Here is a 27,782-nt window from a genome sequence, read left to right as displayed (position 1 = left end):
ACCTAGGCTGAAGTGCAGTGGTACAATCATGCTTCACTGCAAACTTGACCTCCAGGCTCAGGCAGTCCTCCCACCTCAGCCTCCTGAGTAGCCAGGACCACAGGCATACATCACCATGCTCTGCTAATTAAAAAAAAATTTTTTTTTTGTAGAGATAGGGTCCCTCTATATCACCTAGATTGGTCTAAAACTCCTGGTCTCAAGTGATCTCCAACCTCTGCATCCCAAAGCACTAGGATTACAGGTGTGAGCCACTGCAGCCTGGATGTTTGTTAATGTCTTTCAGTAAAGTTGGGTGACTTTTCTCCTTAAAGATTCGCACATTTTTTTGTTGTATTTATTCCTGAGAAATTTTTTTTTTTTTTTTGAGACAGAGTCTCACTCTGTTGCCCAGGCTGGAGTGCAGTGGCGTGATCTCGGCTCACTGCAACCTCCACTTCCCAGGTTCAAGCAATTCTCCTGCCTCAGCCTCCTGAAGCCGAGAGGCACATGCCACCATGCCTGGCTAATTTTTTGTATTTTTAGTAGAGGGGGGTTTCACGGTGTTAACTAGGATGGTCTTGATCTCCTGACCTCGTGATCCGCCTGCCTCGGCCTCTCAGAGTGCTGGGGTTATAGGTGTGAGCCACCGTGCCCGGCTATTCCTGAGAACTTCTTACTTTTACTTTTATTTTACATGGCATAGTGTGGTGTCTGGGAACCATATTTTTTGTATTCTGATTCTAGACCTATTATTAATGAGCTGTGTAATCTTGGGCAAGTTACTTAACTACTCTGCATTTCTCTTTCTGTGTGTAATGTGTAACAGTTCTTAACTGGTAGGGTTGTGAAGATTAAATGTGCTCATCATGTACATGAAGAGTTTAAAATGATACCTAACATAAGCCCAATGTAAGTTTCAAGTATCATTATTGTTTTCTAACTGTTGGTAATACAGAAATGCAACATTGTTATCTCTTGATTTCATAAGTCAGAAACCCTGATAAACTCTTACGAATTCCAATAATTTGCCTGTGGATTCTTTTTACATTTCAATATACACAATCATATCATCTACAGATAATGTCAGTTTATATCCTTTCTGCTAATTGCTGGGGCTTTTTAAATTTTTTGAGATAGAGTCTTGCTCTTTCACCCAGGCTGGAGTCCAGTTGCGCAATCTTGGGTCACTGCAACCTCTGCCTTCCAAGTTCAAGCAGTTCTCATGCCTCAGCCTCCTGAGTAGCTGGGATTACAGGTGCCTGCCACCACATCTAGCTAATATTTTGTATTTTTAGTAGAGATTGGGTTTCACCAGGTTGGCCAGCCTGGTCTCAAATGCCTTACCTCAAGTGATCCACCCACCTTGGCCCCCTAAAGTACTGGGATTACAGACAAGAGCCACCACACCTGGCCTAATCCCTGGGACTTTAATTCTTTTTCTTGCTTAAGTAAGATAGACCCAACTTCTAAAATTAATATAGAAATGGAAAAATAAAGTATTTAGAATAGAGCTGCTGAAAACTTTTTTTTTTTAAGCTGTAAGACTTAACATGGAGCTGCAGTAATCAAACCAGTTTGGTAATGTCAGAAGGATAGATATATAGATTAATGGAGCATATTAGAGAGACTAGAAATAGATCCACAGATGTGGTCAATTGATTTTCAACAATGTTGCCAATCTAATCCACTAGAGAAGGGGAAAATCTTTCAGTAAGTGGGTTTTGTACAAGTGGATATTGGTATTGGGGATAAAAAGTATTAACCATTATCCTGTGGCATACTGACAAATTAATTTGAAATGGGTCTTAGTCCTGTATGTAAAATTTGTTGTGTGGACCTGTAGTTCCAGCTATTCAGGAGGCCAAGGTGGAAGGATCACCTGAGCCCGGGATTTCTGGGCTATAATGTTCTGTTCTGATCGGATGTCTGCACTTAAGTTCTGCAGCGATATCGTGACTTCCCAGGAGAGGAGGCCAAGAAGGTTGCCTAAGGAGGGATGAACTGGTCCAGATCAGAAACAGAGGAGGTCACAACTTCCATGTAGATCCGTAGTGGTATTGTGCCTGTGAATAGCCACTGCACTCCAGCCTGGGCAACACCAAGACCCTGTCTCTTAAATACAAATGCACTTATACCTATAAAATTTCCAGAAGAAGACATAGGAGAAAATCTTTGTAACCTGGAGATATGCAAAGTTTATTAGACCACAGAAAGCACAAATCGTAAAAGGAAATAATTTACGTATTGTACATCATAATTTTAGTGCTCCACTGTTTGAAAGATACATCAAGAAAACCAAAAGGCAAACATCACTCATTCCAAGTTGGCAAAACCTCTGGCTCCTACCTAGCCTGGTGATTTGTGAAATTTAAAAATGTTGCTGGGTGCAGTGGCCAGCACACCTGTAGTCCCTGTTACATGGGAGGCTGAGGCAGGAGGATTGTTTGAGCTCAGGCTTGAGTGTGCTCTAACCAAGCCTGTGAATAGCTGCTGTACTTCATTTCGGGTAACACAGTCAGACCCCATCTCCAAAAAATATATAAATTAATTAATTAAAATGTGATTTACTGTTAAACACAAATGTTCATAGCAGTTTTATTTATAATAGCCAAAATCTAGAAGTATTCTACTAACAGGTGAATAGATAAAAGTGGTCCTTCTATGCAGTCAAATACTATTCAGCAATAAAAAGGAATAAAGTAGTGATAAAGGCAAAGGGATTATGCTGAACAAAAGAAGCCAGACGGAAAGGAACACCTATTGTATAATTCTGTTTGTGTGTATTTCTATAAAATGCAAACTAATCTATAGTGTGAGAAAGATCAGTGGTTGCCTGAGGACAAAGTTTGGAGAGAGAGAGATAGCAGAGGGACATGAGAAAAGTTTCAGGAATGGTGTGAATATTTGTTATCTTGATTGTGATGATAATTTCACATGCTTTAAATATACAGTCATGTGTTCCTTAACCACAGGGATACGTTCTGAGAAACGTGTCATTAGGTGGTTTTGTTGTGTACTTAAACATAGATGTTATATCTTACTATACACCTAGACTGTATGGCATGTTACCGTAATGAATACTATAGGCAACTATAACATATGATAAGTATTTGTGTATCTAAACATAGAAAGGGTACAGTAAAAATACAGTATAAAAATAAAAATGGAACACCTGTATAGGGCACTTCCCATGAGTAGAGGTTGCAGGACTGAAAGTAATATTTTTTTTTCCTTAATAATAAATTAGCCTTAGCTTGCCCGGGCATGGTGGCTCACACCTGTAATCCCAGCACTTTGGGAGGCCGAGACAAGTGGATCACTTGAGGTCAAGAGTTCCAGACCAGCCTGGCCAACACTGTGAAACCCCATCTGTACTAGAAAATACAAAAATTAGCTGGGCGTGGTGAAGGGCTTCTGTAATCCCAGCTACTTGGGAGGCTGAGGCAGGAGAATTGCTTGAACCCAGGAGGCGGAGTCTGCAGTGAGCCCAGATTGTGCCACTGCACTCCAGCCTGGGCGACAGAGTGAGACTCAGTTTAAAAAAATAATGATAGTAAATTAAATAAATAAATAAAATAACCTTAGCTTACTATAATTTTAACTTCATAAACTTTTTATTTTTAACCTTTGACTCTTTTGTGATAATTCTTAGCTTGAAACAAGCACATTGTGTACAAAATATTTTTTGTTTACAAGGTGTTCAGAAATATTTTTTCTTCATATCCTTATTCTGTGAACTTTTTTCTATTAAACTTTTTTCAACTTTTAGTTTTTTATTAAAAACTAAGACACATACACACGTTAACCTCAGCCTACGCAAGGTCAGGACTGTCAATATCGCTGTCTTCTACATCTTATCCCGCTGGAAGGTCTTCAGGGACAGTAACATGCATGAAACTGTCATCTATAATGACAATACATTGTTGTGGAAGACCTCCTGAAGGACCTGCTTGAAGCTGTTCTACAGTTCAGTTTTTTTAAAAAAACAAGTAGGAGTACACTCTAAAATAACAATAAGAAGTATAGTATAGTATATACTATATAATAAAAGTATAGTATGTGTATAAACCAGTAACATAATTCTTTATTACCAAGTGTTATATACCGTACACAATTTTATTTTCTGTACTTTTATATTATTGAGTTTGTTTATGCCAGCATCACTACAAACATATGAAGAATATGTTGCACTACAGTGTTACAATGGCTATAACGTTACTGAGCAATAGGAATTTTTCAGTTCCATTATAATCATATGGGACCACCATTGTATATGTGGATCGTTATTGACCACTGAGCATGACAGTATATCAAAACTCATCACATTGTACGCAGATATACATAATATATTACATACACATGTATATATGTACATTGTATTGTGTGTAAGTTAGAAAAGAAATGAAGTCAAATCATTTTACTCTAATGCTGAGTACCCTCCAAAGGTTTCTGTTTATTTCAGAGTGGATGCCCCCATCTTTACATTGAATCTACAAGGCCCTGTACTATCTTTTTTTCTTTTTGACAAATCTTTTTTCATGCTCCCCTACTTCATCCTTCTATCCCTCAATACTGATATCCCTATTGTTTATCAAACATATTAGGTATGTTCCAACCTCCAGATCGTTCCACTGGTTATTTCTTCTGCCTGGAGTGCTTTTCTTGCAGGTACACTGGGAGAGATATTTCTCATCTGCCTTCTTTGACCTGTCTTGACAAGCTCTTTCTCAGAACTCTCCTTATCCTTCCTTCTTTCTTTCCCTCCCCTCTCCTCCCTTCCCTTCCCTCTTCCTCTTCTCCCGTCCCGTCCCCTCCCTCTCTTCTTTTTCCTCTCTCTTTCTTTTCTTTCTTTCAACAGATCTCTCTCACTCTGTTACCCAGGCTGGAGTGCAGTGGTTCTATCATGCCTCACTGCAGCCTGGAACTCCTGGACTCAGGCAATCCTTCCACCTCAGCCTCCTGAGTAGCTGAGAATATAGGCAGGCACCACCATGCCTGATTAATTTTAAAATTTTTTGTAGAGAGGGGGTTCTCACTATGTTTTCCAGGCTTCTCTTGAACTCTTGGCCTGAAGTGATCCACCCACCTTGGCCTCCCAAAGTGCTGGGATTCTAGGTGTGAGTCACTATGCCCAGCCTGTTTTTTCCCATAGTAATTGTCACCTTCTTCCATGCTATACAGTTAACTTATTGCATGTTCTGTGTATTGTTTATTCTGTTTTTAATCTCTATTAAACTTCACCAGAGCAGACTTGGGGAGTAGGATGCCTATTTAGTTTACTAATATTTTCTAATTCCTGAAGCAAAATAACCATGCAAACAATACTTGTTGAATAAATGTTTATTATTCTGTTTTTTCCACTACTGGTTTGAAGTTTAGCACTGTTTCTGTTTTTATCTAGATTTTTAACTTTCAAACATTTTACCAAAATCTAATGTTAATTAATAGCTGTACCTTTTCTTACATAATAGAAGAATATTAGGACACTTGGACTCCTTTTACCTCCTCCTTACTGTGATATTATTATATTTTTACATTATTTGACTTTAATCTTGCCATTTGTTATTATTGTTTTGTACAATCAGTATTCATTTAGATTAAACCATATATAACTCTTTAGGTTCATTCCTTCTTGCAACTCAAGACAGGCCATCTGAAAACACTTATATTCTGCCTGAAAGATACTTTTTAGTATTTCACTTAGGAAAGGTCTATGGTAACATATTTGAAGTTTTTATTTGCCCCAAAATATTTTTCTTTTGTTATCAATTTTAAGAGTTATTTTTGCTGAGTATAAAATTCTAGGTTGACAGGTATTTTTTCTTTCAGCATATTAAAGATACCATTCGATGGTATTCTGGTTTCCATTGTTGCTCTTAGAAAGTCAGTTGTCAGCTGGGCATGGTGGCTCACGCCTGTAATCTCAGCACTTTGGGAGGCCGAGGCGGACAGATCACAAGGTCAGGAGATCGAGACCATCCTGGCTAACACAGTGAAACCCTGTCTCCACTAAAAATACAAAAAATTAGCCGGGCATGGTGGCAAGCGCCTGTAGTCCCAGTTACTCGAGAGGCTGAGGCAGGAGAATGGCATGAACCTGGGAGGCGGAGCTTGCAGTGAGCCAAGATTGCGCCACTGCACTCCAGCCTGGGCGACAGAGCGAGACTCTGTCTCTAAAAAAAAAGAGAAAGTCAGTTGTCAAGCTAACTACTGCTCTGTTTTTTCTGGCTGTTCTTTAGGAATTTTCCTTTTCTTTGGCGTCCTTTTTCTTTTGTGTAGTTTCAGTATGATGTATTTGATGTATTCATTTAAGGATTTATTTTTATTCTAATTGGAGCTCATTGGGCTTCTTGAGTCAGTGGATTGTTTGTTATTTTCAGTGGTTCTAGAAATTATCCTTTCATGTATTTCCCCTTATCACTATTTCTCTCCTGTCTTTCTGGAGCTTTGATTAGACATGTTATACCCCCATACTGTCCTCAGTGTACCAAACTTACTTTCCTTTCTGGGCTGCATTTGGAATAATTTCTTAGGACCTGACTTTCAGTTCACTGATGACGCTCTTCAACTTAGTTTAATTGTTGTTAAATCTGTCCTGTAATTTTAGATTTTAGCAATTGTAGCTTTCATTTCCAGAAATTTTATTTGGTTCATTTTTAAAAAGTGTCTCCTGTACTACAGATATTTTTTTGTATGTCTTTTTTCAAACATACTATTTAAATCTTCATGTGCTTAATTTAGTATCTCAGATTTTTTGCAGTTTTCTTTCTGCTTAGATATTTCTGACTTTTTGGGGTTTTTTGTGGGGGAGAGTGAGGATGAGTTATTCACTTTACTTGGAGAATTAATTATGATTGTCCTTTGAGGCTCGGGATTAAGGTGTTTGTTCCTCCAGAGAGAATTTGCTTGTGCCTGCAACATTAAAGGCTCTATGTTCAGAATCATTTCAACCTAAATTCGTAGCTTGATTTTCCTTTGGACTTCCAAGAAATGTAAATTTGGGCTGTAAATTTTTGTGAAAGCTTCCTGTCAGTTAGAACTTTTCAGGGACTTTTCTCCCTTCTCTGCTAGTCACAAAGTAAACCTTCCTCATAGTCTTTTGAAGATGGTAGGAATAGTAGATAGGGTATTATTTTCAGCTTATACTGATAGGTTAATGCAGTGAGAGTATCCTGTTGACTTCTCACCATGGGCTAACCCTGGTATTTGCTTCTGGCCTGCTACCCCGTGAGCTGATCAAACCAAAGCTCAGTGTCACAGGGTTAGAGTTTGGGCCTAGTTACTCCTTATAATCTCGGCAACTTTTAGGTTTCTTAAAGAAAGTCTTTATACTTGTTCATTGAGCATTTTTCTGCAGTAAGGTTGATTTATATTAATTATTCTCCAATTTAGACATTAAGCTTGTTTAGGATTTTGCTATTTGAAATAACACTGTGATAAACTGATTTCATAGGTTAAAATGTTATGTATTAATTCATATTGCCTTGGTTGCTATCATGGTGGTACATTTTCCAGATGTGAAGAATCCGTTCTTAGTCATTCAGATCCGAAATGTTTTTCTTAAAGCTTTGTGTAATTGCCTCGTTCTGAAATGAGGATATGAATCCATTGTCTAACGGCTTACTTTGCTATATAATGTTTCTGTTTCTGCTCATTTAGGGAGTGTGGATTATATAGACACTTGAAAAATGCATGTTTTATCAAATTTTAGCAAATGTTCTTATTAATCTTATTTTACATGGAAACAGTTATTTAAATTTGGTCTTGATAATTGTTTGCCAGTCCTTTTATGTATTTCTATTGAATGTTCTATGATAGTTATCTCAAAATCTTTCCTAATTTCTCTCAAATCTGCTTGCTAGAGCTCTCTCTCTGCTCACCCTTTCTGTAGCCATCTGTGTTTAGCCACTTTGCTGTGCTTAACAACTACTCCCCCTCATCAGTGGTTGATAGAAATTAATGTTTATTTCTTTCCCATGCCTCGGCAGCTGTGAATAAGCTCTTGCTGCCATCCTCCACTTCTCTTTTTTATGTAGGGCCCATGCTAAAGATCACTCCTTTTTGAGACATGACATTCTTGTGGCAGAGAGTCAAGAATAAGGGAGCAGGTATAAACCCGTAATGCCACTTGAAGGCTCTGTGTGGAAGTAGTAACGTGTCATTTCCACCGTTATTCTTTGGGAAAAACATAACATGATCAAGCCCAGTGTGAACTGCATGGAAATATGTGCTCTTCCACCAGAAGGCATTGCAAGTCATGTTTGGCCAGTTATATAGAAGTGGGCAAGTGAATATTGGCAACAATAATACAATATCCACCATCTCTCTCCTTATGTTTAACTTTGTTTTTAGCCTTTCTAGCATAGATGTTCATAATTGCTTGTGTCTATCTTGAGGTTTCTTTGTGAAGTCTTCCTTTGTGCCTTTAATATACTGTTTTCTGTTGTAAAAATGAATCATTTTACCTATGATCTTGAGCTTACTTGTGTGTAAGTTTGGCAAAGACAAAATCTTGTCTGTTTTGTTCAGACTCCTCACTAGAATGCTTAGCTCATGATATGCTCACAACATGTATATGTTAAATGGATTTTACTCTCTCTTTTTACTTCATCAATTATTCTGTCAGTTTCTCTCATTTTTTGAATCTCAGTGTCAATTCTTTCTGCTAATTCTATCCCTGCAGTCTCTTGTGACTGTATTTTCTTGGATTACTGTAATTAGTTACATATTGAATAAATTATATTAAATCTTTTTAATGAAGAAAATAAAATTATATGAGTTTTTAACTCCTGGCAAATAGAGCTTACATACTTGTGCCTATAAATATGGTCATCTCCCTATCATTAAAAAGCAAACTCCCCACTTTGAGGTTTGCAGTCCAACCTCTCACTATTTCTGTAATACTGTTGTTTACCTTTTTCATTTCTCATTCTCTGTGCCCTATATTGAAGGTCCTCTCCATCCCCCTTTTGAAACTGTTCCTCTAGATTCTGAAGTACTATAATTCCATGTTTTTTTCCTGTTTCTAAGGCTAGTCTCTTTCTCTTTTCTGTAGCATATTCCCTTTCCTTCTATTGCTTAAGTGTACCTATACCCGCAGGCCGTATCTTTAGCCTTCTTCATTTCTTGTCTCCTGCCGTTTTTAGTGGAGCTCTCATTTGTATGACTTTCACATTTATTTCTACACAGGTAATTCACAAATTTATGTGTTTTCTTATAATAATCTGACTTTGCTCCCTTATTTCCACTTTTGGCCATTTCTATTTGAATATTTCATCATCATCTCAAATTTGATGTTCCCCCAAACCAAATTAATCATTTGTCTACTAAAACTGACTCTCCATTGGAACTGACTCCCGTTTTTGTTGATGATACACAGTCACCAGGCTTCTTAAAGGAAACAAGACCAGCATTTGTTTAGCATTTAGTACACACTAAATACTGTGCTTCTTTGATTACATAATATCTGGCTAAGGGTTTTACCTCCAGTGAAAACTTCTCTGACCAGTCACAGCGAATCCTCTGTGATCACTTCTTATTTCAGTTGTAATACATTTGAATTTGTACCATTCGACCCTCATCATGAATCTCCTATAATTCGTACTTTTAGTTTGTAAGCCTCTCAAAGGCAAGAATTTTAACTCATTTTTTAAAATCAGCATAGTTACTCCACAGATTCAGATTTAATAACATTTAATAAGTAACTGATTTTTCATTATGAAATCTTGCTCTAAATAAGAGAAAGAATCTCAGGCTAGTCCAAAACTAAATAACAGCTAAACTGTACTCTTGGTCCTTGAACCCAATTGAAAGGGGTTAGCCTTTGGAAGTGGCAGAGGCTCTTAATTTATACATTAAAGATCACTTTTGAACAGATCTTTACTCCGTAACAGAATCTCTTTGTTAGTAATACACTTTCATGGAGCTGTTTTATATTGCTTTCATAACCATATTTATAGAAGGCAGTGTGTTTACTTTAGCTTCTCTTTCCCATTAGGTGCACCAGGTATAATTTCTTCACCATATGCAGGGGCTGCTGGATTTGCCCCAGCCATTGGATTTCCTCAAGCTACAGGTGATTCTTTTAAGTTGGATTTGAAATGACTTTTAATGAAGTTGTATATTTCCTAGGAACTTACCAAGATGAAGAATGTTATCATATTTGAAGAGTTTACCATAAAGCATTACATATACCAGCTGTAGAAGTGTAGTGATTTGTATGATACATAGCTTCCTTGTTATTTACAAATTATTCTCTCTGGTCCCATTCTTAATTCCAGTAATCCATATTGGATTTTTGGATCCAATAATTATGTGTTCTGCATCATTTTTGTTTGCTCTTGGCACAAATAACTGTAGGCTAACTATATTAAATAACCTTAGATTTGCGTTTGCAGTTGTTAATATAAAATGTTTAAGTTGCTTCTGTCTTTACTGATAAGCTTATCAATTATGTGTTGAACAGACCTGTCTTATCTTTGGGCCTTCAATGCCTTTGACAGTAGTCAACAAATATACAGTCATACTATACATTCACTATTCATCTTCAGAAAACCTTTTGTCATTAATGGGTTTTGAAGATTACCATAGAGGGGTATGCATGCTGTTTATTTCAGGGGATGTATATTTTGTCTCTAGCTAATGGAGATAATTAAGAGATAGGAGTTGATTAATACTTTGATAATGACTCCCATTATTTTCCAAATAGTAAGCAAAATGAATTTGATTATGATTGGAGGAAAAGAGAAAATATTACTTTATGGTTTTATCTCTGGCATCTAAAGAAAACACTGAGGTTGGTGATTAGGGGAATGACAGAGTGGTAAGCCTATTCCATGTATTTCCACCTTAAACTGATTCGTGACTGTAACCACAAAGCAACATAGCTACTTTCTGGCAGTAATCTTTATATTCTAACCTTTGAATTCTGGGAATTTTAACTATTCTCTCTCTCTCTCTTTTTTTTTTTTTTTTTTGTTGTTGTTGTGAGACAGAATCTCGCTCTGTCGCCTAGGCTGGAATGCAGTGGCGCAATCTCGGCTTACTACAACCTCCACTTCCTGGGTTCAAACGATTCTCATGCCTCAACCTTCTGAGTAGCTGGGACTAGTAGCTGGGACTAGACGTGCATGTCACCACGCCCAGCTAATTTTTGTATTTTTAGTAGAGATGGGGTTTTGCCATGTTGGCCAGGCTGGTCTCAAACTCCTGACCTCAAGTGATCAGCCTGCCTCAGCCTCCCAAAGTGCTGGGATTAAAGGGTGAGCCACTGCACCCGGCCAGTAACTACTCTCTTTTTGATGGAGAGGATGGAGTTAACAGAAAGAGTGATATGAAGGTTGAGGTTTTAAATTTTACCATCTTGGTGGTTTTTAGTATATCTTAACATATATTTAATTAAGTGAATATTCTACCTGTCATGTTAAAAACATAGTTTTATTTTTGAAGCTCCTCCAAGTTTAATAATTGGTGGATATTTTGATATGTTTTCCCTCATTTTGGATATTTCTTTTAGATATACTCTATGTATAAATATTAAGTAATATTAAGAAAGACGAAAAATGAATAAAAGAGGGCTTCTGACTTGATAAGACTTTTAAGCTGATAGAAGATAAACACACACACATCCTACAGTGTGGCTGAACTGTGCTCTTAGCTCATGTATAACAGACATACAAATAGCAAAAGTTATGCAAAAGTGTCAGGGTTGGACTGCTGGGGCATGGGAATATGTCATGTGAGGGCTATTGATTTTGTGCAATAGTATTCAGCCTGGGAATGTGGTCTGCACAGTTTTAAAATTCAGCGGTATGGATGATGGTAGTTATGACCTTCTTAGATTGTCAAGCAGAATAGGCTGAATGTAAAATATATTATAATTTAATTACATGATATGTGGTAAAGTGGCCAGACTGTTTATTTTAAAGAATCATTAAATTAAGGAATTGGTTCATTTTGCATAAACTAGAGGTTTTACCTTAGACAGTTTTTAAGCTGAGAACACAATATAGTGGGAAAGTGTGCTGTTTTAAGTATAGTGTCAGTATTCTGGTGTTACTGAGCTTTCAGTATTTCCATAATACCTAGAGAAGTAGAGAGGTCAGAACATTTCTGCTACAAAAGAATATTGAATTCTGTAAATTTCTATTTTGGTCAAAATAATATTTATATAGCATTTTATACAGTCACAAAATGTTTTTCCAGTATAAAATGTCATATAGCACTACCTAGCATGCATGTTTTTGACTTTTGCTGAAGGACTTTAAAAAAAATACATATCTGATTTTATGGTAGAAGTCAGTATGAATTAGGATGTATCTATTGTAAGAAACAGAGGGAGTGTTTGTAGTTGACAGACCCTCTGAAAAGCCTAATAGCGTTAGGCCCAGTGAGTTCAGTTACTCTGCAGAGTACTGTGTGAATAATAGAGCACTAAGTATAATAATGTCTACAGATGAGGAGCTCAGCTTGCAGACAGACTCTGCAGGGCAGAAAACTGGCCTTCAGTATCTTTATGGTAGCTGTGACACATTTTCTTTCTGTATTTTTCCTTTCCTCTTTATATACTTAAATTCTATCAAGTGTTACAATTCTTCAAATAATTAGAATATGAAATGCTTCTGGTATTTTTAAAAGGTCTATCAGTTCCAGCTGTTCCTGGAGCTCTTGGTCCTCTCACAATCACCTCCTCTGCTGTCACTGGAAGGATGGCCATTCCTGGGGCTAGTGGTATACCAGGAAATTCTGTTCTACTCGTCACGAATCTCAATCCTGATGTGAGTTGAAAAGTACTATATGTAAATAGTCTTTCAGGAGAAGGTATGGTAGCGCTTTTTTCTTTCTTTTCTTTCTTATTTTTTTTTTCTTTTTTTGAGAAAGGGTTTCACTCTTTCACTCAGGCTCGAGTGTGGTGCTGCAGTCACTCACTGCGACCTCTGCTTCCTGGGCTCAAGTGATCTTCCCACCTCGGGCTCTCAAGTAGCCAGGACTACAGGCGCCCACTACCACACCTGGCTAATTTTTAAATTATTATTATTCTTTTGTAGAAACAGGATCTTGCTGTGTTGCCCAGGCTGGTCTCGAGTTCCTGGGCTCAAGCAATCCACCCACAGCCTCCCAAAGTGCTGGGATTACAGGTGTGAGCCACCATGTCTAGCCATGGTAACTTCTGATCCAGGGTTGTATTCAAATTAAAATGCTTAAGTTTGTTTTAAGAACTTGTATTAAAATTCATCACTAGTATATACAGAAGAAGCATATAAAACCATGCTTTAAAATAAAAACAACTGTCATTACAGTATAAATAAACTTATTTTCAATTTTTCCTTAAATTATTGTCAGACACTTATTTTGTGTTACCCTTTACAGCTTATCACACCACATGGGCTTTTTATCCTATTTGGTAAGTTCATTTTTGCTATTTTAATATTGTCTACAGGTGTGAATTGAGCACATTTCACTTATTTAGTAATATTTATTGATTACTTCTATGTGCCAAGTATTGTGTTGACACTGAGGATAAAACAGTGAATAAGACTTAGTAAGTAATTACAATGATGATTTATAATATGGGAAATAGAGGTTTGTAAAGGGAGTGTAATGCAGGGAGACCTAACTTAGCAGAGAGACTCAATAGAAATGGCAGTTAAACTGACTTGTTAAACATGAGTGAGAATCAGCCAGGCAGAAAGTGGGGGCAGTGTCTTCACAGAGGAGGGGAGAGGGGAGAGATGGGTCCTGGTACATGGAAGTGAAGGAAGCCCAGTTGTGAGCATAGGCGCGCATAACAGAGACCTGGCGAAGGTGGACAGCTGCATAGGGTCAAAATCGTGAAGAGCTGTTGAAAGCTTTGTTAAGGAGTCTGGCTTTTACCTAAGAAAAATTGGAAGCCATTGAACAGTTTTAAGGGAAGAGAGTGGCATAATGCGATTCAGGTTTTTAAAATAGTCTCCAAACTTTCTAACAGCATGGAAATACGAGAACAATGAAATAAGCAATATTTACTATTTTAAAGATTTTTATTAATGAGTTTATTTTTCCATAAAAAGATCAACATTTAATAATGAACAGTATGATTTAATATGCTTTAATATTATTAAAAATCCTTGTTTTCATTTTGATTCAGTATTCCAAGGGTAGATTATTTTACTACTTATTTTAATGGTTGTCATGGCTGAAGAAGATAAATCATAAAGATATATAATCTAAATGCAGGGGTTTCATTATTGCTGTACTTCAATAATTATTTCATTAATTTTTTCATGGAATCCACCAATGTTTGTCGTGTTTTACCTAGAAAAGTTAGATTTTTTCCTCTTAAATCAGTGGATCTTGAAAACTGTTGTATTTGAATATGTCTAACAAATAGAGTTAAAATTCACTGGTATGCTTCATTTGTAAGATTTTTAAAATAAGATAGAAAATTGTTTCCAAATTTTTTGAATGTGATAGTTTTAGAGACAGGGTCTCACTCTGTTGCCCAGGCTGGAGTGCAAAGGCGTGATCGTAGCTCACTGCAAACTCTTGGGCTCAAGCAGTCCTCCTCCCTCAGCCTTCCGAGTAGCTAGGATTATAAGTGCAAGCTACAGCACCTGGCTGATAGGTTTTTTTAAATGGAATTTTTTGAGATGTAATTTACAACCATACAGTTTACATGCTTTGGATTTACAACTCAAAGATTTTTAGTAAATTCACAGTGGTGTGGCCATCCCACAGTCCAATTTTAGAAAATTTTCATTGCCCCAAAGAAATTCCTCATGCTCATTTGCAGTCACTATAAAACTTTTTATTAATGATTGATGTGTGTAATTTTCAGTAATAAAATCATGTATTAATAATACATTTTAATATGACTCTTTCCTAGCCAAAGCATGTTTCATACTAAAAGTAGTTAATTTCTCACTCATTTAATAAACAACTGGGTGCAGTAGCTCATGCCTGTAATCCCAACACTTTGGGAGGCCAAGGCGGGAGGATTGGATTGTTTGAGACCAACCTGGGCCAGATAGTGGGACCCCATCTCTACAAAACATAAACACCCACATTTTGTAAAACAAATTGTGTATGTTTAGTTTTTAAAGAATAGTTATGTCACCATCCAGTTATTTCTGAGAAGGGTAGCAAATTCGGAATACATGTCTCTGTTTTAAATTTTTAAAGTGCCGTTAGTATGATAATGATGCAGCTAGCAACTATTGAAAGATCTTTTTTTTTTTTTTTTTTTGAGACAGAGTCTTTCTGTCACCCAGGCTGGAGTACAGTGGCTCAATCTTGGCTGACTGCAACCTCCACCTCCCAGGTTCAAGTACTTTTCCCATCTCAGCCTCCCCAGTAGCTGGGACTGCAGGTGTGCGCCACCATGCCTGGATAAGTGTTGTGTTTTTTGGTAGAGATGAGATTTCACCATGTTGGCCAGGCTGGTCTCGAACTCCTGACCTCAAGTGATTCACCCACCTCGGCCTCCCAAAGTGCTGGGATTACAGATGTGAGCCACTGTGCCCTGCTGAAAGATCTTATTTTTATAATATTGATGATACTTTGTAGCACATAAACCGAAATATATTGTAATACACTGAGTGAATAAATCAAGTGAGACTGGAATTGACAACTAAAACCTGTTGGCTTTAATTTTATCTATATATTAAAAATTCAAAAACTGTGGTTTTTTTATATTGGTTTATATAAACAGAGTAATATAGAGTTGGATTATTATCTTTCCATACCCCAGTGAATCATTTTACTCCTCTTTTAGGATATGGGACCCACTTTGGGGAACACTAGGGTAGAAAAATCGAGGGTAATAAGATTAGTTAGAATCAATTAGGTTGTGGTAGTCCTGGTATGAAATGGTGTTGATAACTTTGATGGTAGTGAGGATTGGGAGAGGTGGAAAAATGAGAGAGATTTACACCATAGAATCAATGGGTGCTGGTGATTGATTGGGTGGGTGTGAGGGTTTGAGGAAAGGAAGAAGTCAAAAGATGACTCCCAGGTGTCTGACTGGAGCAACTCTGTGAATGATGGTATTTATCTACAGCCTTAGTGAATACTGGGAGTGGGGAGAGGAAAGGGGGGATGAATCATTTTGGGATGTAATAAGTTTACAGTGTTTATGGGTCGTCCAAGTGAAAAAGAGTAAGTACATAATAGATCTGGAACTTGGAAGAGATAAAAATTTGCAAGTGTATGTATGGAATTGCCAAGGGAGAGTATATAGTATAAGAAATGCCTTCTTTAAGTATATTAGTAAAATTAATTAAACACAACACAATCAGACATTAAACACAGTATTTTGTTTTGTTTTAATTAGGAGTCTATGGTGATGTACATCGAGTGAAGATTATGTTTAATAAGAAAGAAAATGCCTTGGTTCAGATGGCAGATGCAAATCAAGCTCAGCTAGGTACTAATGATTAATAATTAATAATAATGTGAACTTGCCCCTTTTGTGTGTGAATTTTCCTTCAAAATAAACAAACAGCTAGTAGGAATATGATTTTATAAAAGAACACCTCCTTGTGATAATGCCTTCATAAAGCATCTGTCTATATGTTAAGATTTAAAAACATTCATTACTCTTTTAAGTCTGAAGTTCATTTGTCTACTTGAACATATTAATGTCTAGAGCTTTGACCCTAGCATTTTTCCATTAAGTTTAATAAGCATGATTTGTTTTATTTATTTTATTTATTTATTTTCCTTCCAAAATAAGTTTTCTGTAACCATTGAGTGGCTTAAAAGTTTGGGTAAACTTTGTAATGATGATGCAAGAAAGGGTTCAATGGCTTCACTGTTAAAAAAGCTGTAAAGTTTCACTCAAAATTTCTTACAAAAATGCCTTGCTTGAAACAAAACTAATGTATTCAGTAACCATTTCATGAATACTTACTGTGTTCCAGGCACTCTGAAACTTCATAGCACTCTGCTCAGAAAATATTTTTTGTTTGTTTTGAATTGCTTTTCTTATAGTAAAATAAAGTAATTTAACATATTTCCTTAAGGGTTTTTGGGTTTTGAAACCCTTTTCACCCTCAAACTGGCAATACAGTTTTAAATAACTACATAAAAATAATTTATGGTAATGTTGACAGATATTACTGAGAAATCTATCCTAATACCCGAATTTTAAAAATTTTCTTCCCATGCGCTAGCAATGAACCATCTAAGTGGTCAGAGACTTTATGGGAAAGTGCTTCGTGCTACACTGTCCAAACATCAAGCAGTACAGCTTCCTCGAGAGGGACAAGAAGACCAAGGTCTGACTAAGGATTTCAGCAATAGTCCTTTGCATCGCTTTAAAAAGCCGGGCTCTAAAAACTTCCAGAATATCTTTCCACCATCAGCCACTCTGCATCTTTCCAACATTCCGTATGTACCTAATAAGTTATTAATCACTTAGATGATTAATAATCTACAGTATGTGATTTGGGAGAGGTTAAAACCTCTGAAATTGTTCTAACCTAGCAATTGTCCTGGTCTTTATTTACCATCATGCCTTCAGAAGGTTATCTCCAATCCTACACTCTAAAATAGAAAGATACCTGTTTTAAAATTTTATTTCCAAATGGAGAATTCACAACTAGTTATTTTTCAGTTATAAAAAGGTCATAAAAATAATTTTAGGCAGAAGTATTCCATTGGCACATATTTGTCCATCCCTTTGAAGAAGTAATGACTCTTATGTTAACCAATACAACAAAATCAAATAAATTGTTTAAGAATTTGGTAAAAATGGATTTTGTACTTTTTATCTACAAGCTGTAAAGCCATAGATATGTTAATTACTTAAAAGCTAAAAGTTATTTTCCTGTAGCCACTGTACAGGTCTCTTTATTAACCAGTGTTGTATGTGTGCTTTAGTTATCTTCAAACTCAGGGATTGACAACCTATAGCCTATGGCTGTTTTTGTATGGCCTGTGAGCTAAGAATGATTTTTACATTTTAAAATGGAAGCAAAATATTTTGTGATATGAGAAAATTATATAAAATTCAAATTTCACCTTTTATAAAGTTTCATGTAATATAGCTGTACTCATTCACTTACATGTTATTTATGGCTGCTTTTGAGCTACAGCAGCAAAACTGATTAGTTACAGCAGAGACAATATGGCCCATACAGCCTAAGATATTTACTGTCTGGCCCTTTAAAGAAAATATTTGGCAATCTCTGTCCTAATTGTTGAAGTCCTTAATCTACGAAAATGGCAGTTTTGTTCATGGACTTTGGAAATTGTTAAAACAACAACAAAAAAATGGCAGTTTTGTATAATTTGAACTAATACATAAAGGGGGATAACTTTGGAAAAGAGATAAAAGCTGCGGGGGATGTGTGTGTATGTGTGTAAAAATTGAAAAACTTGAAGGTGTAGAGAGGGGTGAAGTCTGGAACATTATTGAGAATGAGAATGGGAAGTGAATAGGAATAGAGAATAATTATTCAGAAGAATGTGAATACCCAGCCTCCCTGCTGGTCTCCAGTTAGGCTACATGGAGAAACCTTGAATCCAAGTTGGGCAATGGATCAAACCTCATACCAGCCAGGAAACTGGTAGAGTTAAGGGGGAAAAAAAAAAGTAGATTATTACATGGACCAAGAAATTTAGCAGCTCGTTACTATGGAGTGTAGGGTAAATGGACAACAATTAGATACTGAGGCAGGCACCTGTCATCATTAGCTTTTAATTTTTTTTAATTAATAGATTTTTTTTGAGACAGGGTCTCCCTCTGTTGCCCAGGCTGTAGTGCAGTGGTATGATCTCAGCTCACTGCATCCTCTGCCTCCCAGTCTCAAGTGATCTTCCCACCTCAGCTTTCCAAGTAGCTGGAACTACAGGTGTAGGCATGCCCGGCTAATTTTTTGTATTTTTTTGTAGAGACAGTTTCACCATCTGCCCAGGCAGATCTCTTAACTCCTGAGCTCAAGCAATCTGCCTCCCACAGTGTTGGGATTAGAGATATGAACCACTGTGCCCAGCTTCGTTGTTAGCTTTTTAAATATATCACATCACGCAGGAGCTGGACTCTAGTTGCAACCTACAGAGGACATGTAGGAAGAAGAGGAAAGGATATTAATATTCTTTCAAGTTCTGGGTACTGTACTGGTGCTTTACACATGTTGCCTCATTTAATCTCCATAACAACCTTTTTTAAAAAACATTGTGGGCCGGGCGCGGTGGCTCAAGCCTGTAATCCCAGCACTTTGGGAGGCCGAGACGGGCGGATCACGAGGTCAGGAGTTCGAGACCATCCTGGCTAATACAGTGAAACCCCGTCTCTACTAAAAAAATACAAAAAAGCTAGCCGGGCGAAGTGGCGGGCGCCTGTAGTCCCAGCTACTCCGGAGGCTGAGGCAGGAGAATGGCGTAAACCCGGCAGGCGGAGCTTGCAGTGAGCTGAGATCCGGCCACTGCACTCCAGTCCGGGCGACAGAGCGAGACTCCGTCTCAAAAAAAAAAAAAAAAAAAAACATTGTGATAAAATACACGTAATGTAAAAATTACAATTTTAACTATTTTTAAGTGTACAGTCCAGTATACATTCACATTAAGTACTTTGCACATTGTTTTGCAACTGTCACCTCTGTCCCTCTGTAGAACCTTTTCATCATCCCAAACTGAAACTCTGTACCCATTAAGCAGTAACCACCTTTTCCCTCCTAACTCCCAGCTCCTGGTATCCACTATTCCATGTTGTTGTTGGCATTATTATCCATAATAACCTTTGAAGTAAGGTCAGTATTTTCATTGTATTAATGAAACTGAGATTTAGGTTAAATAATTTACTCAAAGTGATATACAAGCGAGTGAGGAATAGAACGTGAACTCAGGTCTGTCTTCCTACAGAGCTAATGATTGTTCTGCTGTACTGTCCTCATTGGCAGTTGTGAGATGAATCTACTTTTAGTCAGTTGACTGTCATGTGATAGACCACTATATTAGTTATGTATGGCTGTGTAACACATCACCCCAAACTTAACAACTTAACGCAGTAGTAAATGTGTATTATCTCATACTGTTACTGCGAGTCAGGAATCTAGAAGTGGCTTAGCTAGGTGGTTTTGGCTGAGTCTGTCATAAGGTTGCAATCAAGATACGAGGCAAGGATGTGGTCATCTGGAGGTAGAGGATCCATTTCCAGAATGGCTTAGTCATGTCCCTGTTTGTTGACCAAAGGCCCCAGTTCCTTGTCATGAGGACTTTTCCATAATGTCTTGATGGTGTCCTTCCAAAGCTGATGATTCAGGAGAGGACATAGTGGAAACCACAATGTCTCTTGGCTTCAGAAGTCACACATTGTCATTTCTACAGTATCCTAAGTGTTTCTGTTTTCTATGGGAGGGGAATAAACAAGGGCATGAATATAAGCAGGCAAGAATAATTGGGGGCCTCCTTAGAACCTGGCAGCCACATACATTCAGAATTACCCTGCAAACAGTTGAAAATGTGGAACTCCAGACTGTAGCAGACAAGTCAGAGCTGGGAAACTTTGGAAGTACTACAGTTGATTACTGAAGCCAGTGGTATGACTAATAAGAATAAATATAGATTCCAGGCTCAGCTACATTTAAAAGAAAAAAGAATATAGAAAGATTTTTCTTGCCCTTTATATACCTGCGTGTGTCTTCTGCAAGGATTGAGACAAAATTCCATTACTTAAGGGTACATGTCAGTTTTTGAACATCTTTCAGGGAACTTCCAAATCAAATCTTTGTCATATGGTTTAGTAATTCTGTTTGAAATGTACTTGAGAGATTTGATGATTGCAAGAGTTAATCTGCTTCACTTGAGAATGGGGCCCAGGTAGTTGACTCCCTCTGATGTTTTCACAGCCCTTCTGTTACAGTGGATGATCTGAAGAACCTTTTCATAGAAGCTGGATGTTCAGTGAAGGCTTTTAAATTCTTTCAGTAAGTCTTTGCTTTCAAGAAATACATTAAAATTATTTAATGTGGTATGCAAATTTTAAAGGTAGTTCAGTGAAGTCTTCTGATGGGGGAAGGAGTTTGGAAGCAAAATTCATTCTAAATACTTTCTGTATTTCTTACACCATTTTCAGGAAAGATCGCAAAATGGCGCTCATTCAGTTGGGATCTGTGGAAGAAGCAATTCAGGCCCTCATTGAGCTTCATAACCATGACCTTGGAGAAAATCACCACCTCAGAGTTTCCTTCTCAAAATCTACAATCTGACTTTTCTGTGAATTTTTCTCCTAAAACTGGACCATAATTTCAGTAAAACCTTCAGACATAGACTGAAGCAGCTCAAGACCAATTTTGCCTCTTTGACAAAAATAACTCTTTCTGAGTTTGATATTCAAGTATATTTTAAAAATCAAGGGATGTTCTTTTTTTCTATATCCCCCCTTGCCAGTCAAAGGTTTCGTTTCCCTTTTTACCATGGGTTTCTACAAAAATAACCTTCAGGAAAAAATGGGTTTTTTTTTTTTCAATAATTTTATTCCCTATATTAAATTAGATTTGAAGAGGATTAACTTTGTTTTAGTTTGGGTCCAGGTCAGCCTTATACAACATTTCTAAACTCATTTGTACTTAAAAAAAATTTAAATACAGACTTCTAAAATTACTTGATGTAAGTAACTTAAATCACTTACGACCAAGTTTTAATAACTTTGAATCAGAAGTCTGACTGTTGTAGGAAATTATATTCACTTATAAAGTACATCAGATCTTTGCCATATATTGATGGTTATTATGCATAAACACATTGAGTTGTGTTGGAAGCAGATTTATAAACCTGCATGTTTTCTTTGAATGATTTCTTTTTTTCACTGTAAGACACTCCTTTAAATAATGTCTATCTTTAACTTTTTAAAACTATTTGGAAAAATGCAGTGTCTCAGCTGTCCCCAGGGAAATTAAGTGGAATCCAACTAGGATCTGTTAAGAAGATGTCAGAATAACTAATAATTTTATTAGGAAAAAATCATGTTTTAAATTGCAAAATGACACTTCTTTGTCAAGTAATATGATCTTGGAAAATTTTAAAGAAAAATAATCCTACTTATAAACTACTTTTTTATAATTGTTTTCAGAAAAAAAGTTTACAGTCTTAAGGAAAATATTCAGGTCTATCATATGGTTTGACAGATTTTTTAAAAGTTATTTTTGGTAAGGTCTTCTTTTAGAAAAAAATTAATCTCAAGGGTTTTTTGTACCACTATAATCTCTAATACTCAGAATTACTGTGTATTTACTTAATTTCTTATTATGTGCCTTATTATGTGCTTAAGATACAATAGGTTAGAGTTTAAATATCTGGAAAACTATATTGTGGGCTTGTTAAGCATTTTATTTTTCCTTTCTCTGTTTTGGTAAGGATTTAACATTTTTTTCATTGCAATTTTAAGTGGTTTTCAATAAGTAATAGTTTTTATCAAATTTTTGGTGCTTGGTGCAGAGACGGTGTGGGGGGTGAATGGTTTTGGGAATAATGCAGTGCACACCTGTAGGCCTCTTTACATTGTGACTGATAGAGGTTATTGCATATCAATTTGGGGCTGTAGAGTGCAATCTCAGTTTCATCTTTATCACCCATCAGAATTTGTCTCAGGATTACTTGGTCTTTCTCAGTCCTCAAGCGAGAACTTGCTTTTCTTTGTTAATGTGACTTCATTACTGAGTGCCCACATATTTGGAGTATGAGAAGGTGGGTTATTTCTCATGCTCTGTCCCTCTCTTTTTTGTTGAATGTAAGAGTACATTTTAATGTTCCTTCAGTGATTGTATAATGTAAAATGGTTTCTTTTTAATAAGAAACTGCTATTATTCCTTCAATTCTTGATCAGAATTTTTTAAAGCAGAAGTAGTCAAAAGGGTCATTTTTTTGTCTACCCCTTTTACACTTTTCAGATTATGAAAGTGTCTCATCTCAACTTTTAAAAGAGTAAAGAACATCTTGCTGGGCGTGGTGGTGTGCGCCTGTAGTCCCAGCTACAGGCTGAGCCTGTAGGCAGGAGGCTACAGGCAAGAGGATCACTTGAGCTCAGGAGCTGGAGGCTGCAGTGTGCTATGATCACATTTGTGAATAGCCACTCCACTCCAGCCCTGGAAGATAGTGCAACCCCTTCTCTAAAAAGTAAAAATTAAGAAAATCTCAATCTCTTTGCTATATTCTAGTGATTAATTTGAAGATAGGGAGGTTTTTACAGAAGAAATTTTACCGAAAAATAGAGACTGCAAGAGATGATACAGATGGTTTAAAAAGCAGAATTCACTCACCACTGAGCAACACTTAGTTGGTAGAATAGAAAGGAAGGATACTAAGTTAAGACTTTTCAAATGGATCAGTTTAGCTCAATAGATGGATATAATCATGTGTGTAGTTGTGGGTTTTTTTTTGTTTGTTTTTTTACTTACGAAATAAATTTTTACCTAGACACAAGGGGTATATGAAGGAGGAAAAAAATTTCTTTGCAAAATCTCCCAAAATTTGCTTTTTTTTTTTTTCCTTCCACACAGGCACTATTATAATTTTCAGTGCCATGTTAAATTGGATTATTTCATTTACTTTAAGTTAGGAATTACTGTGTAATTTATTAATTCATGATTCTCATAACATTCAGCATAAGTGTAGCAAAGTTGCTAATAATGGAAGGGAGATCATAGTGATGTTGAATGTAATTTTGAAGTAGGGAATGGCCTTTTAAGTCTGAGAGAGAACATTTGAATCCTTTTCAGGGATTTGTGTAGGGGTGTGTTTGTGTGTGTGTGAATGTGTGTGTGTAGATAAGTGTATATACATAAATACACTCTTCTATAGTTGTATATACATATGCACATTACATACATTTTAATTTATTGACAAAATTAACCAAATTAAGATTTGGAGATGTGGGGTGTTCTTGTTTTAAAATAGCATGTTTGAAACCATCAGTTTGTGTCTAAAATTAGCTGTAGCACATGGATGTTGTCCATATTAAGCTATTTGCTGTTTGAATTATAGAGGTCTACAGTATTTGTGTTGGCATAGTTTTTGTAAAAAAGATTAAAAATCAGGATGGTGGAAAAACTAGATCTGTGTATTTCTGTTTTGGCATGCATTTATTCAGTATCTTCCAGCAATGGTTAATTTTTCTCTGTTGATCTACCATAGGATCCTATTTTTAAGTTTATTTACTTTATTTTTAAGGAGTATTGTCATCACTTTTCAAGGTATCTTGACTTCTACACAAAGTATATATATTCAGGACTTTAAAAAATAGCAGTACATATTTAACAGTAGCAAATTACACCAAAATGATTTACTTTGAGATTTGAATAATTTGCATAGCAGTAAAATGTGCTTTGTGTAACATACAAATAGAAGAATGACCCAGTATCTTAACTGATACTTACTGGAGAGTATCAGAATTACTCAGTAGCTCTTACAGAATGTCATAAATTCTTTAAGACTAAATATTGTAAAGAGTTATTTGAAGTAATGTTTCTGATTTGCTGTTAAAAGTTGCGGAGCTCAGTTTTTGGAGATATCGTTTCTGCCTGTCTGTTTCCTTATAAGAGCAAGGTCTTCTTTGGTTCCAGCTAGTATGATGATCATGGGTTCTGCTTTAGTTGATGAGAAGTGGTTCCTATGAACGCCTCTGTTTAATTTCTTTTTATTTTATTTTATTTTATTTTTTGGGGTCCCGCTATGTTGCCCAGACTGGTCTCCAACCCCTGGGCTCAAGTGATTCTCCTGCCTCCACCTCCCCATAGTCCTGGGATTACAGGCATGAACCATCACGCCTGGCTCTCTGTTCTTTTCAGTGTCTCCATGCCATCAGTCAGCAATGCTTATATGTTTAGCATTTTGTCATGCAGTTTCTCTTCTGTTCCCACGAGATATTTTTGGACAAAAAAATGACAAACTCAAAAGTACATGTGTTTTTCCCCACCTATCTCTTAGAAAACCTAATGTGTGTACTGCTATTTTTAAAACCAAAAAGAGACAGCATGATGATGCATAAAGCATTTTTCTTAACCTTTCCTTTGTCTTGATCTGTTGTTAACAAGAATAAAACTGCCAGACTTAAAATACTCTACTATTGTGCTAAAAGAAATACAACTTAGATTGCACAAAATTTGAAAATATAACTCAGCTGTCTTTTAAAAGAGTTGTGTTGTTATCTACAAGACTATTAGCAGTCTTTTTTCAGAGCAAATTTTAACAGCTAGTTGTGAGTGGTTTAAAATATAGAAAATATTAAAATCTTAGTTTGAAGGGTTTTATAGTGGGAGAAAAAAACAGGACCAAAGTTTATGTGCCTTCTTCAGTAGTCTTAATTGACCTTTTCTTCCTATTTGAGACTAAAGTAGTATCAGTATTCTGGTTTTCAGGAAATATGTACTATATAGTTTTAAAAGAATGTCATCCCACCAACTATCTATCCAAGCAAAGAATCGTAACTGTAGAAATGAAGTCTCAGTTACACTTTTGCCTTTATCACATAATATTCATTATAGAGCATCGTGCAGGTCCAAGAATAGAGCTGCTTGAAATCTTTGTGGTAGTTTCCTTAGTTTTTGTAACCTGAGGCATATGTTCCAGAGAACAGGGATATCTGTCTGGTCCAGTGACCTTGGTGATCACAGTCATAATTGAAAGATGCCTAAGGCATGCTGAAATCAGCATCGTCAACTGATTTGTTGTTGTTGTGTTATTTTCACTTCTTGGATCTATGTAGTAGTTGTAATAACAAATATTTGAATAGCTATTTTTTTGATGCCATTTAAAAAAAAAAATCATACTCTGGCCTTTTTTTCCCCTTACCATTGTTTCCTAGATCTTTTAAAAATTCATCCCATATCCAGAAAGTACCAATTATAAAGATTGCTGACCAAGCAAAGTTTTGCATCAAAATGTCACCTCATTGCTCTGACCAAAGACTGACTGTTGTGGTTTTAACTCCTCTCTGTGAAGCATTTTGCATTTTCCCCAAGCTCCTTTCTGAAAGAAGACCCAGTGCAGAGCGGCCTTGACTTTCTGTTGCCTACTGTTGCATAGACTACTTAGAGAAAATGGGAGTTACAGTGTGAACAGAATGGATTAGGATGATGAGTTTGATGGGCATTTCCAGTACTGTATCTAAGGAAAAAAAAAAAATAGCACAGCTAGGAGCCTCTGACATTGTCTGGTGTTTTACATGGTCTGTTCATCAAAGTTCCCCTTTTCAGTTTGTAAGAATGTTCATCTAACAGAAGAAAATGCTGTAAATATTTGTAACAACATTTTTTTTTAAACAAGGCCAAAAAAGAAAAAAAAGGTTTTTGGGAACAAGTGAACTTACAAAGTGGTTTTTATATAAAACATCAATTGTCTTGTATATTTTGGATAAGCAGCAGTACCAGCTTTCATTTGTAACAGAGTTTGTGGCATTGGAAAAAAAGGATTCTGTGATTGTTGAAGTGAATTATGTTATAAATGCAAAGAGAAGATAAAATATTAAAAAACATATTTTCTAAATGCGTAGTGCATGGTTAATTCAAGCTTCTGTACACTACAGTATATTCCATTTTCGTTCAGTTTGTATATTTGCTATTACTTGATATCTCTAATCTCTTTTCCTAACAAATATAGCATTGTAGCATGCCTTTTAATAAATGTCATGACATCTGTACTCTCTTAAAATTTTTCTGTGTTCTTGTCTGTACTTTGGGTTTCCCCTTGTCTTACCTGTAATTCTAATGATGTCCTATTTTCTTTTCTTTTCCATAGCCATCCATCTAAACGTGTCATGGTTAGAGAACAGCGAACACAAACAGTGTTTGGGAAAAACACAAAGTCTACTAACTGTCTCTGTCTTCATTTAGGAATAATTCTCATTTTGAGGAGCAAAGTGCTTTCCTAATGTTTTTATGACACACCTTCTCTGGCACCGCCCTGTAATGCCGGGGCATGTTAGCATGCTTTCTTGCTTGCACACTCACTCTCCTTTTTCTTTCTCTCTTTCTCCCCATATTTGCAGTGCCAAACTACAGTTGGAACACTATTTCCAGTTTTGTTCAGTAGTTGGCTTCCCTATGGCATTAGTATACATACACTTTGAGACACAAGGTGTGATCTCAAACCAAGTTTGTGTCCCTTTTAAAAAGGTAACACAGATACCAGCTGATGCTACCTTCGTTTTCCTTAGACAAACATTTTACTTCTCACATCTTTAAAGAATTGTTGGATTGCAGAAGTCTAGACTTAGCATTCGTTGTATATTTTAGCTCGGAAGTGGGAATTTATTTTGAATAGAATAGAAAATTAGGTAATCACTACTAATCTTTGCTGGCTTTTACCTGTAAAATCTGTGGTCTCCATAAATACTACTAGAAAAATAAATATGTGTGTATTTTCGCATGAGGCATTTTTATCAGGAAAAGATAACTATGACTAAATGAGGCCTTTATAAACTCGATTGACTGTGAAATGCTTATTTACTCAGCAGAGGGGTTATAACCATCATTAAGAGTCATGCAGTGACCCAAGAGACCACCTAGTTCAATTTCCAGTTAACAGCAAGGAAGCCCAGGTCTCTGTGACCTGCTCCAGTGCCCTCTATTGCACCCAGGTGTTGCAGTTCCATGCTACCGAGTGCTGCTAAGGTTATAATCTTGAAGTTCTGTACACAGTATTGGAGTGCTTATGTTTTCTCCTGAGAGCCACGTGATGATACGTCACTGCAACTTAAAGACATTGAATAAGTGGTGAGAGTGTTTCTGATGAAGGGTAAAAATGCCTTACCTACTTCTGAAAAATTTTAAAATGTCATTTCGCATTTTAAATTTGAAAAAACTAACAAAAAACGTAGTTACTGT

At 36.4% G+C, this 27,782-nt stretch overlaps 1 protein-coding gene across 5 annotated transcripts in view; it reads left to right on the top strand.

The window, feature by feature from the left end:
- PTBP3 (polypyrimidine tract binding protein 3) overlaps positions 1 to 26,607 on the top strand; it is a 117,411-nt gene extending 90,804 nt beyond the window's left edge. For 4 of the 5 annotated variants that reach the window (XM_011941795.1, XM_011941782.1, XM_011941802.1 and 1 more), the window contains 7 exons: positions 9,980 to 10,057; positions 12,619 to 12,758; positions 13,351 to 13,384; positions 16,292 to 16,384; positions 17,133 to 17,349; positions 20,811 to 20,888; positions 21,038 to 26,442. In XM_011941795.1, the coding sequence (XP_011797185.1) occupies positions 9,980 to 10,057; positions 12,619 to 12,758; positions 13,351 to 13,384; positions 16,292 to 16,384; positions 17,133 to 17,349; positions 20,811 to 20,888; positions 21,038 to 21,170 (773 nt within the window). In that variant the 3' untranslated portion in view covers positions 21,171 to 26,442. Of the gene's footprint in view, positions 1 to 9,979; positions 10,058 to 12,618; positions 12,759 to 13,350; positions 13,385 to 16,291; positions 16,385 to 17,132; positions 17,350 to 20,810; positions 20,889 to 21,037 lie in introns of all 5 variants that reach the window. The other variant, XM_011941790.1, reaches the window with a different exon arrangement.
- Positions 26,608 to 27,782: the final 1,175 nt, after the last annotated feature.

The sequence above is a fragment of the Colobus angolensis genome, unplaced genomic scaffold, assembly GCF_000951035.1.
Source record: "Colobus angolensis palliatus isolate OR3802 unplaced genomic scaffold, Cang.pa_1.0 Scaffold103, whole genome shotgun sequence".
Taxonomy (NCBI): Eukaryota; Metazoa; Chordata; class Mammalia; order Primates; family Cercopithecidae; genus Colobus; species Colobus angolensis.
The sequence above is the reverse complement of the archived record's forward strand: the minus strand, read 5'-3'. Positions and strand labels throughout refer to the sequence as shown.